At 41.4% G+C, this 15,494-nt stretch overlaps 1 protein-coding gene across 1 annotated transcript in view; it reads left to right on the top strand.

The window, feature by feature from the left end:
* ube3d (ubiquitin protein ligase E3D) overlaps nucleotides 1-2,348 on the top strand; it is a 32,931-nt gene extending 30,583 nt beyond the window's left edge. Inside the window, exon 10 of the mRNA XM_022204978.2 lies at nucleotides 1,823-2,348. Within this exon, the coding sequence (XP_022060670.1) occupies nucleotides 1,823-1,843 (21 nt within the window). The 3' untranslated portion in view covers nucleotides 1,844-2,348. The remainder of the gene's footprint in view (nucleotides 1-1,822) is intronic.
* The last annotated feature ends 13,146 nt before the right edge of the window (nucleotides 2,349-15,494 follow it).

Raw genomic sequence — 15,494 nt, 5'->3', positions numbered from 1 at the left:
TTAACACTGATAAGAACAAACTATCTGAGAACCATTTTTGTGCAGGTTCTCATAATATAAACAGTGGATTTTTAAAAAGAAAAATCTCCACAGGGAAGCTTGTTTCCATGATTCGTCCTTTCAGATCTTCCACTAGCATGGAGTTCACAGTTCATGCTATGGAGGAACTGGAGTCCAAAGCTCCACCATGTTGGCAGCTTATCTTTGTTATCTGCATATGAGCAATTACTGAGAAAAGCAGATGACTCATTCTGACAGACTTTGACAGATGTGTTAGATCGCTTGCTCTCCGTGGGTTGAACATCCTACGAATGTTAAGCAGGGTCCCAGTCATACTGTGGGTCCCTCTGAGAGAATACTGTAAGATTTTCTTCTTATTTATACAGTTTATTATCTGGAATAGGTCTGCACTAAAAGTTATTTATTAGAAGTTCATCTGCTGATTAGTTTCTCCATTAATCATTTAGTAGCTCCTCAGATAATGGTAAAGCATCAGTTTCCCAAAGTGCAAGTTGAAATGCTTGTTTATTTTAATAATGATTTAGTATCACAAAAAGAAAGAAAGTGCAGGAAGGTGGTCCCTCAGGAGGAGGACTTTCTGGATGCTTGGGTTTTTCTAGGAGCTCCAACTTCCTCCCACAGTCCAAAGACATGCTTGGTAGCTGAACAGGTGTGATTGTGACCCTAAATAGTTGCATTAGCCTTGAAATGGACCGGCGACCTGTCAAGGGTGTATCCACCTTTTACACATTGTCAGCTGGGATGAGCTCCAGCCCTCTGCAGGAGACAGCGGCTGATGGATGGGGAAGGAAACGCTGCAAAGAACATTTGAGACCCTGGAACCAGTCAACTCTCACCTAAAAATGTCCTTAAGATTTATCGATAATCAAAATCGTGAACATTTTTTTGATTGACCATTAGACTAATTGATTCAGTTCTAATTAACCAGTGTGTCTTTTTGTCTGAAGTGCTTTGGCCGCAGTGCTCTACAATATATCCAATATATTGATCAAAAAGACCTTCAGTTGATGGATCAGTCCTTATTAAACTGAAGCTGTATTATCTCTGTTTATTCAAGCAGGTTAACAGGAAAACTCACCTTTACATAGCCTTCATTATAAAAGTTTTAAAAGGAATAATCTTTTCATGCCCTGAAATGTTTATTTTTCCATCGGCTTCCTTCTCTGAGGGATCGGGCCCTCTGGGAACAGTCCTTCCTCGCTGCTCCATCCAGGCTCCCATCCCTCCGGTTTCTTATCACGCTGTGTCTTCTTTTCTCGGACTCGGGGCTGTTAGCAGCAGCTCACCTCTAGTTACCGTTTCTTATCATTTGTATGAATTACCATTGATGCGCTTGAGTGGTGAGCAGACACTGGCATGGGGACGGAGAAGACAGGGCCTTGAGTGAGGCAAACGCCCTCATCCATCATCCCAATATAGAGCCCTCAGTGGAGCGCAGCCATTGTCTGCAGCAGGCAAACACCCAGAAATAGCAGATGGAGGAAAAGAGAGAGAGGACGGGGCTGAGCTGATCTGTTTTCTGGGCTTTGTTTATCCCAATGTGTGTTTTTGAAGTTGATTAAATTCCTACCACCTGTGGTTTTTTTGTTGTTTGAAGGCACCAATTACAGATAATGTGTTGCTGTGCTGATCAGTCGACCAGAGAGATCCAGTACATCTGTGCTTTGGGGAGCGAAAAATTCTCATTGCAGAGTGCAAAACAGGCATATTAAATGCTAAAGTTAAACCAATTTTATTGGACTCTTCTCCGTCTCAAGTTTCTCATAGATTTTAAGCCTAACTCGACTTTTGTTGTTCCCAGGTGGCGTATCTGAGGCTGTGAGGTCACAGCAGAGAATCCAGGCGCTCAACTCCATCCGTCGCTTTTTATAAGGAATCAGAGAGCACCTGGGACAGCTGAGAGCGGAGCCTCTGAACATGTACATGCACTGTTTCTGTAAGTTAAGGTACCATCCTGCACAGATTAGTATGAGAATGGAGTTTAACTGCAGAGGAAATGCAGCGAGCGTGTGAGAGCTTGTCCAGCATGTCAAGTCGTAGTTTCTGGTTGTCTGTTAAAATGTTTGGTGGTGTGTCATCACTTGCAAACAGATTTGTGTTGAAACAGGATGCTGCCAGGTTACGAAAGATCCAGTAGATGTAAAATAAGAACACTGGAGCTCTTTTCTCATGGAATAGGTTTCTTTTTCGTTAATATTTTCCCATGCTTGTATAATTATCCCAAACTGTATTAGAATCATTCATAATCCAGTATCACAAGTGGTATATTTGTCCGTTTCTTTTTGTACCTTTTTCAACACAATTAAACAGTTGTGTTTTCTAAAGAATCATCTTTTGTGTTTTTTCTGTCTGCTGTTGAGCACTGCTGGTTCCTGTGTGGGACATTGTTCTTGATGAAAGCTTATTATAGAGGCACTTCAGCCCTGGGGTACAGCAGCACGTCCTCCACTTGAGTGTAATTACAGCTTGTGAGGCTCTGTGATTTTTGTCTAGTTGTGGGTTTATTTATGAGTGTGTGTCAAAGCTTGATGATATTTATGTAACATGCGTGGTAGCAAGAATCATTGTGAAGATGTATGGTAACGCTGAGCATGGCCCTTTTCTTTTGGAATATCACACGCTCTTCACCTTGTAGAGTTTGTCATGATATGATGGGCTGGTCAAGTAGGTTTTACAGAATGTTCAATGGGAGCACTTTGAAGACACGTAGCACCATAAACCCAGGGTATCAGTGTTGGTTTGGTGTTCAGTCAGTCAGACAGTTTGGTTCAAACTAAAATATCTTCACTACTACTGGATGGATCGCCATGAAATCTTACACAGACATTCATGGTTTCCTATTAATGCTTATTTGGTGATCCATTGACTTTTCCTGTGTGACATTTTTCGTTTTGACTAAAATGTGTCCATACAGCTGGTGGATTACCTTGAAACTGATTGCAGACATTCATGGTGCCCAGAGGTTGTTTTCATTTCAATCTCTTGTCTTGATCCACTACTTTCGTTTATGATCAACTACCTGCCAAACTGATCATGCCTCAGCTAGTTCTGATTACCATTAGCAATTAGCATCCTAATGTGCTAAGCTAAGATGGTGAACATAATTCTGAGCATGGTGAAGCTCAAAGTAGTTGTGTGGAGAACAGTGTCACTGAGCTGCTGGTATCATAGTCTTGTTTATGTGTCAGAAAGCTGTTTTAAGATGTTTTTTTGCATATTTTACATTTATGTTATGATGTTTGGATCAGTGTGACATTTCAATGCTTTAACTTTTACCATAAATCAAGCTGAGACCATTTTTTGTGTTTGGTAGAATAACTGCCTGCAGAGCCCAGCCGGTTGAGTAAAGCAAAAGGATCTATTGCAGATTGCTGTTGGAGCCTTTTATGCTCACACCTCTACTTCATGGCTCATGAATACAGCATCTAGTCTGCATAGGTTATCTCTGACCAGCAGTGCAGCATAATATGTGCCTCCATGCCTGTTTTTACAAACCTCTAGTAGAGACGAAGGGACAGTTTTTTTTTCTACTCCTGACTGCATGCCTGGATCCACTGAATGCTGATGTGGCAAGTGACAATTACTTTAAAAAATACAAAGAAGTATTGAGCCCCCTGAGGCAGCAAAGGAGAGAGTGAATTGGCTAATTAAATACATCTAACGCTGAACCGTCAAGGGGTTCTCATTTCCTATCTGCCCTTTTTCCACAAGTGCAAATGAAGTGGGCTCTAAATAACCCATTTGTTTCGAGCCCGCTGAGCAGAAGAAGCTACTCCACATTACAGGCTGCTGCTGCCGCTTTAAACACACCAACAGATACAGTCACCCAGAAGCCTTCAGGAGTTGCAGGCACTCTTTGTCTTTCTCCCCATGATGATAGACAATAGAAGTGTCAAATTAAAAGTTTTTGGCCAGGAGACTCCCGTCTGTTGACATCATGCAGCTCATTAGCCTTTTCAGACAGTTAGCGCATGAAAAATATCAGTCTGAACAAAGGTCTACTACATATTCTGCCTAAGTAATTGCTGCTCCATGGTTGGAGGACAGGTTTTGCTTGCTCCTCTTTTACATGTACTGCTGATGTGCGATAGATTTAAGGAATCTCAAAAGCAGCTCGCATGAATGGCAATACACCGACACTGCTGCATCTTTCCTAATGAGTAAACTTTTAAACCAGGTCTTGGTGATTTGCATGTCTGAAAATTATAATCCACATATGAATAAAAGTTGGGGCTGCACAGTGGCTTGATGGTTAGCACTTTCACCTTGCAGGTATACGATCCCAGGAAGGCCAGGACGCGCACTGGGGATCTTAAAGCTGCGAAATGAAAGCCACAGTGCAGCCCCAATTTTTCATTCCGTATAATATCTGTAAATTTCTACACAATCCATACAATAGTTGTCAGAACCTTTCACTAATAACCACAAACATCAGTTTCATGGTGGCACGAGACCACATGTCTGAAGTCATTCAGTCATCGGGAAGGTATAAAGATATTAAATATTTTACCAGATGCCTGAAAACCTAGACCCAGGGATAGTATAATGGCACAAGATGAAGAATCTTGGCATCATCGAAGTCTCCTGAGTTCATCCTCTGGGAACCATGAATGTCTTCAGCAAATACTGTCATTGCATCCAGCAGTTACTGAGGCATATAGTACATAAAGCTTAAAAATGTCTGCTCCTTTATGGTTTGAAGGAAGTCAGGAGACCTTCTAAGTCAGCAGGCTTCATCCTATGGTGACCATGAATGACTGCAAAATCTCACTGCCATCCATGCTGTATAGATATTTCAATCTGAACCAAAGCAGTGGACCAACCAACAAACGTTGCGATCCCTGGCTCTGTGCAGCTAGCACAGTGAAATACAAATCTATTTCTACAATCTGAAGGAGCAAAAACAAATATTTCCTATCGTCCTGAATCTTACTTGGCCTTTCGTTAGCAAACTTTCTGTCCTTGAGTACTTAGGCTGGTACTAAACAGTGCAAATCAATGCATTCCTTCAACCAGAACTGCTTCCTCTCTGACTTCTCACCCATCAGAGATGAATGTCCAGTAAAACTACACATGGCACTACGCATATGGACAGATCAAGTCTACGAACGCGACAGTATGATTTTCAAATTGGATTTTCCAGGTCTTTGCCTTTGCTAATGGCTGTGATATTATTTTCGGATTAAGTGAGACAGCGATGTGTGAGATTACAACGTGGCCACTGTAGAAAGAAGAGATCCTTTTGGGAGAGGTCAAGCCATGAAGCTTGTCTCATCTCTGAGAGGAAATGAGGCATTAGATTGAGTTCCCGTTTCAGTCACCCTATCCTAATGGGTCATCTATCCTGAGAATCTTAAAGTTGTTCTCGAAAGAGGAATCACAGAATCTTTGCTCTTTCCTTCTTTTACTGAGTCACTGTGAAGGTGGAAAATATAGATGAAGAGCATTGTGACGCAGTCAGCGTTTGTCCTAACCATAATTTTTATAGGGTTCCAAAAAGGTTATGAACTGCTCTATGACCCTGCTCTTCCCTCTGGACCATCAGATTTGTCCGTTTAGTGAAAGGCTGAAATATCTCAACTACTGGATGGACGACCTTGAAATTACGTATGGATGTTCATGATCCACAGAGGATGGACTCTTATGTCGTTTATCTAATGCGACTAGAACATCAAACTTTTTACTAATCGCTTATAACAGATGGTTTAGTACAAAATTTGACATACTTCTATGGTTTTTGAATGATCAAATACCTCTTGTTGTATTATGACACCATGACAAACATTGACAGATTTAAACAAAATGCCTTAACAGCTACTGGGTGGATTGACATGACATTTAGTACAGACATTCATGGCCATTGTTACGGCTGCACCAACATCCACATGACTGAGGTCGGTTAACCCAATGGACCAACGCACTTTGGTGTCTTGATGATGGTATTAGATATCATTTTATCTAACATACTTGTGGTTTATTTTAAATTTGGTCATTCCATTTCAAGTGTGCACTCTTCATTAACTTTTTAATTTTCAACATTTACCCTAAACTGTCAATCACCCACATGGAAAAGTTTTTTTCTTGCTGTTTTTGTGACCGTGAGCAGAATTACATGAAAACTACTCAGCTAATTTCCATGAAACGTGGTGCAGAGGTGGAATGTGCATAGAGGAAAAGCCAATTAAGATTTTTGTTTCTTTACATGCTGTTTGAACCATATGTCTGATTTTCACAAAAGAGGATCAATTTGATTCCTTGGATCAAGAAGAGCTTAAAATCCCACATAACACAGTTAGGAGGTGGGAACATGCATTTTGTCAAATCTTTTTTTTGTTTAAAATGCTATTTCTTCAATATTTTGATTTCTGAACAAATATCTTCCAAACGTCATTCTTAGCTCTATTTTGTGTTAATTAGCAAATATTAGCGTGCTAACGCGCTAGCCTTCATGGTTCTCAAATGAAGGAATAACAGTCGTTGTGAGCATGTTAGCATGCTGATGGTAGCATTTAGCTGAAAATGCTGCTGCCCAATAATGACCTCAAAGAGCCTTCAGCATGGCCACAGACTCTTAGTCTCATTTCACTGTTTTCTTACCGTCTTTGCCTCTGGCCCCCCCGATGTCCACATAACTTTACAGCCACCCCCTGTTCCCACACCTCTCACTCTGCTGCTCCCCCATCCAGGCATTCAAACTGGACCATGGGGCATAACGGTGAGCCTTCAGGGGCTCATTAGTCTGTCCATTGTCTCAGTAAGCCTCAGCAGCAAACCTTAGAGCAGGCGAAGGCCACAGAGTCAACCTGCTCCTGGGGAGGAATGACACAGTGAGCAGGAATCAAAAAACAAGTCCAAACAGACATCCAGAAAGCACACAGAAAAGTGCTTACTGTCATGGCTGAGTGGTCTGATGTGAGAATACAGTAGATGAGAATGAAACCTGTCAGATGCATCAGCAATATTTCTGTTGTTTAGCTTCCAGGATACAAATTGGCTTTAGTGCTATAAAACCTCATTTCCAACTTTAGAAAGAAAGTGTGGAGGTAGGTGGGCAGACAGACAAGGATTGAGTTGAAAGCACTGGTCTGATGGGCAAGAGGCATTGTGAGCTGACAGCTGACAGAGGAGATGGAAGCCCTGCTGGAAGTAGGGAGTTAGGATGCTGTTTCTGCTGCTGCTGCAGCTTGATATCTCCTCCAGCCTGAGGGAAGATGAATCAGCTGCTTCTCAGTCTGGAGACAGGAGCTTTTGCCTCACTGTCGGGGGGCAAAATGCTTATCAGCGGTTACGTTCCAAATGTATTATGGAAAAATAAGCAGTTCAGTTTCCTGTTGCTGCTAATCTGCACTCTTGGGGAAGATGCATAGTGTGTTTTCTAGAAGGCTGTGATTCAAAATGAAGAAAATGCTTGTGCTGCAGGTAGAAACTGGGCATAAAATCTAACATTCACATAGACAAAGACACAAAATAAGAGACTTTAAGAGGCCACCAGTGGCTGATGATGCAGTGTTGTAACAGACAATATGTGGCAGAATACAGACTTGTGTTCTAAAAGTGACATCTTTTAGGTATTTAGCAAAGACCGATCTTTCAGCTGTGTCCCATCGATGGGATGACAGCTATATGGACCGCTGTAGCTCTGCTGCAGGGAGGATCTAAATGAGGGATGAATAGAATTGGGAACAGGAAGAGACGGAGAGGGGGATGCTAACGACAGGGCAATCAGTCAGCACTCACGGCTGAGACAAATGGTCCAATCTACAGACTCAAGTCATCTCTGCATGCCTCATGGATGGAGTGGCTTAAGCTAAAGTGTGGCTCTTCTTTTTTGGCTGTTTTGGATCTTCATAATGAGAACAAATGATTTAAACAGCACTTAATCTTTTGTGACCGCTGATAAGTGGTTTATTAGCTACATAATACTTGACAAAGGTTCTTTGTTGTAAGACATTTCTAGCTGGTTATTCATAATTATAATGACAATCATCCTCCGTGTTCCAGATGCTCGGCTCAGAGTTTTGCGTCACATCTTTGATGCAAATTTGGCTAATGAACCGTTCCAGCAGCGCCTGTTGCTTCGGCCCAAACAGTCGTTGTGGTGCCAACTGTACAGAGCCTGAAACGGACTCGCTGACCTTATGAAGGAGTGTTTGTGTGTGTTCGCGTGGCAGCTCATTTTCCAACGCCTCCAGAGAATCTTCCCATTGACTTTGTATCTAGGTTCCATTCACATCCTGTCTAAACACATGCTGAGTGTCTACAGCCTGTGCAGAGGCTGTACTGTGGTGTCTTCAGATAAATGCTACTGTCACACCCACAGTAACCATGGTGACACCAATCCTTAGTCAGCTATAAAGTTTTCTTCCTCGTTTTAGCATCTTGGCATCCAAGATTTGATGAGTAACTCAACTAGAGCCAAAGCTGATGGTAAGGCATTAGTCATAAACCAAAAAACGTGGAAAATGACTTGATGTTTCCTCTAGATGAAAAGTTGTGAACATCAAAGATGGTTTAATTAATCCAGAGGGAGATGTAATGAAATTTATTTTCAATCCACTTGATTTAATTGTCACCTCACAGTTGGTCTGTTAACAAGGAGAATCTTAGAGCTCAAGTTTAATTTGCTTTGGTTAATCTAATTTAGGAAAGGTTTTATAAACAACCCTGTCTTCCAGAAAACGCATTCCCCTACAATTACACTGCATCGTCATTAGTCATCATTCATTGTTGTAGAAGAATTATTTAGAAGCCAACATATTCTCTTTAAGTGTGATGCAGTAGGAAAGCCTTCCAGCCTCAAAGTGGTTCTCAAACCAAAACTACGTGGAAAAGTTTAGGAAAATACACTTTTATAAATGCATTGAACTGGTGCCTAGATCCCTCAGCTGGTTGAGCAGACGACCCACAAACAGAGCTTTAGTCCCCGATGCAGCGGCCTGGGTTCAGTTCCAGCTGTCTGAACCCTAAAACTTTACTGCAGGTCTTCCCCTCATTCTTCTCCCTACTTTCCTGTCTGCATCTCTACTAACCTGTCTAGTAAAGCCAACAAAAGGCCAAAAATTTAACTTAAAAAAAAATCCATTGACCTTATTACTGTAGGCATTATTTTGATGGGTTGGAGTGACATAATTATATTAGTAATTATCTTAATGTTTTGTGTAATTTGAACTCATATTTCTGTGTCGGTTGATTTAAAGCTACAGCGTCCTCCATAATTATTGGCACCCCTGGTTAAGATGTGTTCTTTAGCTTCTAATAAATTCAGTTTTTCTCAAAATAATATAGGACCACAATGAGAAAAGAGGAAAATCCAACCTTTAATTCAAGTGCATTTATTCAGTGGAGAAAAAAAATCCCACATTAAGAAATAATTCTTTTACATCAAATCATGTGTGCCACAATTATTAGCAGCCCTGATGTTCAAACTTTGTACAACCCCCTTTAGCCAACAAAACAGCACCTAATCTTCTCCTATAATACATTTTTCTACTATTTTCAGTGTGAGTATGCTTCTGCAGTAAAAATTGAATTTATTTTAAGGTTTTCAACACATCTTAACCAGGACTGCCAATAATTATGGCGGACGCTGTAAATGAACTTAAAGACACTGACTTGATGAATATATTTTTCTTCACCATGAGGTCAGTGTTGCCCTCCCTCCACTGGAGCAATTTCATTTTTCAACTTAAAAACTTGTGATAATTAAGTACGTAAAACTTTTAAAAAATCCTTTTAAGCAAACATACAAACGTCAGTCTGTTTAAGTCATTGTTAGATGTACAGCATGTTTACAACAACAGCTGTTATGTGAAAGAGCTTACCAGTAAAATCAGTAATATTGGTTGTGCTGTGTGTAAGACCTGATCGTGTTATTTATGCAGTGATTTCACATTTAAAGGGTTAAAGCCCAAAATAAATTCTATAAAATATTACTTTACTATAATACATATTAAGGCAGAGATGCCACAGTCCTGTTATGGAGGTTAATATAACTAATGTCTCACCAAAGCTCAGACAGTTCAGTGTTATTAGTAACAGAGGTTCATCTACAGTAACTAATATAAATATTAGCTCCACAGCATTAATAATTATGAAAAGTAACCTGACTCATTTTGGACTGAAGCTGTGACCCTGCAAACATTAAACATGAAAAATGATTTTTATAAATGTCTGTGTGTCGTATTAAGTGGTAATTAAACCTTACTTTAGTTTCTGATGAAAAGCCAATTCAGTTAATCAAATGCAATCTAACAGTTAAACATGTTTTCATTAGAAGTTGCCTTAACTTAAAAAGATTGATGTTTTTTATGTTTGACAAAAGATGATTTCTTTAAAAGTGTAGCATACTGTGGGTTAAAGTATGACCATTTCTCAACATATCTAAAGCCTCACCTACCTTTTTCTACAATAAAGTTCAAAGATATGTTGATTTGAAATGTATTTGGGAAACATGACTCACATAATCCAGCAGAAAATATCTTTTCCAGCCAAATGCAGCTGAGCATGCAGTTCTGCTGTAGGCGAATGTGGATTAAAGGACTGGACTGTTGAAACAAAGACTGCACATTAGCCACCGTTTATTTTTTCATAAATCTGCAGTCACGTCAGTAGTAAAAGACAGTCTCTCTAAAAGAAAATCAAACAACCACAGTTGAAGCCTTTTTTCCCTTTTCTTTGGCTTCAGGCTGCATCACATGTCTCGTTGTGCTTCCATCCAGATGTGTCCAGATCTGGTTTGTGATGTCCACTGGAGGTCTTAAATAAGAAAAGCTCCAGACTATTTCAGATCAGTGCATTCGTCTAGCGATGTCAGGTCACCTCATAGTGACACTAGAGCATGGCTGAAAACACTGACGCAATATACACACCACCCCCATGTGTGAAAAGATGAACTCAACTGAATCTTTCCAACATTTCTAGGACACAAGACAGACTGTAGCCAGAGAAAGACCAAGAGAATAAGGCATATTGCTCAGCACATTTCTCTGCTGTCCTCCCCCTCTCTTTCTCCACTAGTTTGAGCTGATTGTAGCCTGGAGATACTGAGGCCTTCTGTTTGTGGAGCAGAGCTGACCTCTGGAACCCCACAGCAGCACAGCTTTCACATGATAAACCCAAGAAAAGTGGAAACCTGGAGCCAAAGCGAAGTGATAGGCAGAGACACATTCCTACTGGCCAACCAGGATGGTCGCCACTGTTTCTGTGTGCATTCATGCCAGTTTGTGTGTTCCCCATTTCCACTTGCCAGAGAGAGGCCTTTAGTCCGTTCCAATATATTCCCTCAGTCTATCTTTAGATGGGATCCTGTGTGACGAGCCCCGTTTTCTGAATGGTTCCAGGACTGACGAGGCATTGATGTTTTGAGCGTCCCGCTTCCCGGAACGTCTCCCAAATTATAGTTCCCCCTGCATGCAGGTGTCCCTGGTAGCCAGGTCCATCAGACAGAAGCCTTTTTCAGGAGAGGCTTTATCGCTGAGACAGAACAAAGACGCTCACTATCCCACAGAGGCGACAGGTGGAGGGAAGGACGGTTTGACAAGTTGAGAGTATCGTCTCATCTGCTTTCTTGTCAAAGTGTCCCTTCCTACAACTCAGGGAGGAAAGTAGAGTATGATGTTTATTCTTCACATGCCTTCCCTCAGTATTACCGTAATTGTCCTTGGTTGGTTTCAGAAGTCTAAGTGATGCATATTTGAAAGTGTTTAAAACTGGCATAACAGCTAGAGGACACAAGCAGGATTTGAATTAATCACCATTTCGAAAGGTTGTATTGATGGTTGAGAATGGAAGTTTTCAGTCAAAAAAAGTGTTTTTTGAAACAAGGCCTACCCACAACTTCCCTAAATCATCCCCTCATGCCTTTTCACCTCCTTCTGTAAATGATAGGAAAAACTCTCCTGTCACGCTTTGTGTGCACATCTTTGCATAATTTTCATGCTATTTAATGAAAAGCCTGGAAACAAGGCTGCGTTATTCAGATGTAAGAACCTGAATGTTGGGCCTGCTGGTCTCATCTGTAAGGCTGCAGATCTCACTACACATTGTGTCGACTTTAATAGCTTCTGTAGAAAAGTTAGGAAAGGATTCGCTTACTGTGCTGTGGTCTGTGTGCAGAGAATAAATCATGGTCATGATGTGCAGCGTTTAATGTCATTTTTTACAAAGAGAGCGAGAGAGCGGTTTATTCTCCTGCTTTAATTGTAGTGCATGTGATTATCTGCAGCAGATAGCAGCGACTTTTTCACCAATAATGTCTTTTTTAATTACCATACTGTAGTTTTGAATGTCACTGTTAGCAGTGCCACACTGTGTCCTCAGCACATTTTCATAAAGCGATCATTTTAACTTAATAGTACCAGAAAGCAGGAGGACTGTGTTTCTCCTTCCATATTAAGATGAAAACTGTCACCATTTCATACAGACAGAAGAAAAGCACTCAGAGAGCACAGTACTCCCCCAAATGGCATTGTCAGAAATGCAGCTTTGTTTTTCTTTTTTTTAATAAATGCAGCATTTATTTATTAGTTATTGATGATCAGGAATCACAGCAACATAGACTCTGGCCTTCTACTATAGATCTACCCACAGACTAAATAAATAAACAATGACCTTGCATTGAGCACAGGCATGTGTTAACCATGTGCACGTTATGGATGGATACTGAATTACGTGGGCGGGCGACATGAATTGATGCAGTCAGCTAGCCTAGCCGCGCTAGACAACCCACGGCAACGAATTTAATTCTCTGCCAGGGTGGGTCTAGTTACCCTCCATAAGGCTCGAGGCTGGATTCTCCTAAAACTGGCCGGACCAATCACCATGAAGTGTAGAGTCAGAAGGCGGGCGTAACGAAGTGACGACAGAGGCGCGACGATTCTGACAGAAACAACCGGCGCACAATAAACAGTTATCTTTGGACTCGGCTTTGGCCACAGCCCTTAAAGATTTGAAGCTAAAATTCAACTTGAAAGATAAACAAAGGACGGCACTGAAGTGTTTAAATAAGGCTTCACAGAACTCGCGCATCCTCTGATTTCCGGCGCTCTAGGAGCCTATTCGTTGCGCTGATTGGTTGTATACCTACCCAATTGCTGCAGAGTGATTTGAAAGACAACCTTTTAGCCCGCCTCCCTCCCTGTCCAGAGTTCCTAGACCCTTGTGTCTTCAGAGCTGGGTCTAACACGGCTAGGCTAGCAGGCAGCCGCATCACTGCCAAAATCTCCTTGTGTGATTTCTGACCTTCCTTAAAAATTTCATCCAAATCCATTTGTCCGTTCTTGGTGGTGGTGTGACAGACAGAAATACAGACAGACACAGACAGACAGACAGACGAATGTACACCGATCATCACATAACTCCACCACATTCCTTGGCAGAGTGACTAGTAAAAGTTTCCTTTCAACCAGAATGTACAGCATGTACAAACATGCTCTGTTTTTCCTTAAAGAAAGTCTCCAGTGATTTTCCCTGTCAAACCATTATTCTAGTTATGAAGAGAGCCATTCAGCCAGTGAGAATACTTATATCACATCCTCTGGGGCTCACATAGCTCACATGACGTCATCAGGATTGTTGTGGTGCCTCTGAGATGGTCCAGAATGTCTTATGTCTCACTTGGCCTGTCCTCCGTAAAGCTGTGCTTCCATCTGCCAGCACTATTGTGACACTATTGTTCCTCCTGGGTGCCAGCAGACGAGCTTGTTTGAACAGTGTGTAGTCTGGAGTTTGAAAGACAATGGCATTTAAATTACCCACAGGGAGCTACCCGACAACGAGTCTCCACAGGAGGTAAAGAGTGAGCAGCACGTTAGTGAAGCAGCTTCAGGATGCATCCAGGCCCAGTGCTGAGTGTAGGTCACCCATGACAGAGAACTGAAAAATGCTGCCAAAGCACCTCCTGCCTGGATGTAAAATTATATAAATCAAACAATCCCTTATTTTGTAATGGTTTTTGGCCCACAGGGACAAAACATTACAGTATTCCATTCTGTGCTGCTTCAGTCTTCATGGCAGAGCACGACTAAATTGCTTGAATAGCTCTATTTTGTTGTCATTTTGGTTGCCAGGACTGAATCCTATCTTTGACTAATAGGTGGGATAGGGTTAGAGTGTCGTAGCGACCACACGGTCAGAAATGTTCTCAGCAGCTGAGTTCCCAGTTTGAGTCCAGGCTGGTCAGACTTTAGGGCATGTCAGTCCACTGCACTCTGTCCCACATTCCCTGTTTGTCTCTACTGCAACTAAGCTGAATAAATATAATTTGAAGATATGTTGTTTGTTATTTGGTTGTTTTCTTTTTGAGTCACAAACGGACTACACTGTGATCTTCCACCAATCTGCACTGCAGTGCTTTCATGACTTACAGTATGTGATTCATGGTGTTGGAGGTGTAGGAAACAAAATGTAAACCAACAATGACGTTTGTCACGGTGTGTGTAATGCTGGCTGTCTCGTGTTAAAAACATGCCTAAAAGTTCATTGAACCCATCAATAGATTGTACAAAAAGGAGCGTCGGTTGTCTGGACTATTTTTTGTAATTTTGTGCTCCTGTTGGTCAGCATCACACAACACGCTGCGCAAGTTTTCACATGAAATAAAAGATAGAAATACATGTCATCAGTTACAGGTGAGCAAATACCCGCTGCAGGAAGCATGATGCTGCCACCGCCATGCTTGACAGTGGACATGGTGTGTTTGGGATGAGTGGAAGTGTTTAGTGTCCATCTACTGAAACGGCCAAAAAGCTTCATTTGGAGCCCATCAGACCCGAAAACCTTCCTCCAGCTGACTTGAGATTCTCTACTGAAGAGTTAATATGAGCTTTTTTCACCAGTGGCATTTATGTTGCTGTTCTCCCCTAAAGCTCTGACTAATGAAGAACCTGAACATAGTAACTCCTTCATAGGTGTCTTGGTGGCCTGCTGCACTAGTCTCTTTGTTGAATGGCCAGTTAGTTTTTGAGGACAGCTTGCTCTAAGCCGTATTCTTTCTGTTTTTTAATGGTGCATTATAAACTGTACTTCAAAGGATGTTCAGTGACTTGGAATTGTTCTTGTTTCCATCCCTCGACTGAGCATTAAACTACACTGAGCTGTATGGAGTGTTCTTCAGTATTCATGGTTTAGTTATAGGTAGGAGCACTGCTCACCAGTGAATGGAGCTTCCAGATGCAGGTGTCTTTAAACTACAGTCACTTCAGACACATCCATTCATTGCACTCAGATAATCTCCATTTCACTAACTGTGGGACTTCTAGTGACAATCGACTCCACCTGTGTTGAATTAAGTGAGTCTCTCTCTACTTTTTTGCTTTTGATTAACTGACATTGCTTTGTAGAAATCATTTTAGCCCAGAAGAGTACTTCATTTTCTAAATTACTGTCAAAAAAGACCAATTAAATAGACCACGGTGTGTAGCTGTGTTTAATTATTGTGCTGTCTGTAGTAGAGCTGTAAAATATGCGCTAATTCT

This window comes from Acanthochromis polyacanthus, chromosome 12, assembly GCF_021347895.1.
Source record: "Acanthochromis polyacanthus isolate Apoly-LR-REF ecotype Palm Island chromosome 12, KAUST_Apoly_ChrSc, whole genome shotgun sequence".
Classification (NCBI taxonomy): Eukaryota; Metazoa; Chordata; class Actinopteri; family Pomacentridae; genus Acanthochromis; species Acanthochromis polyacanthus.
Note: the sequence above shows the minus strand (reverse complement) of the source record. Positions and strands in the feature narration are given on the sequence as shown.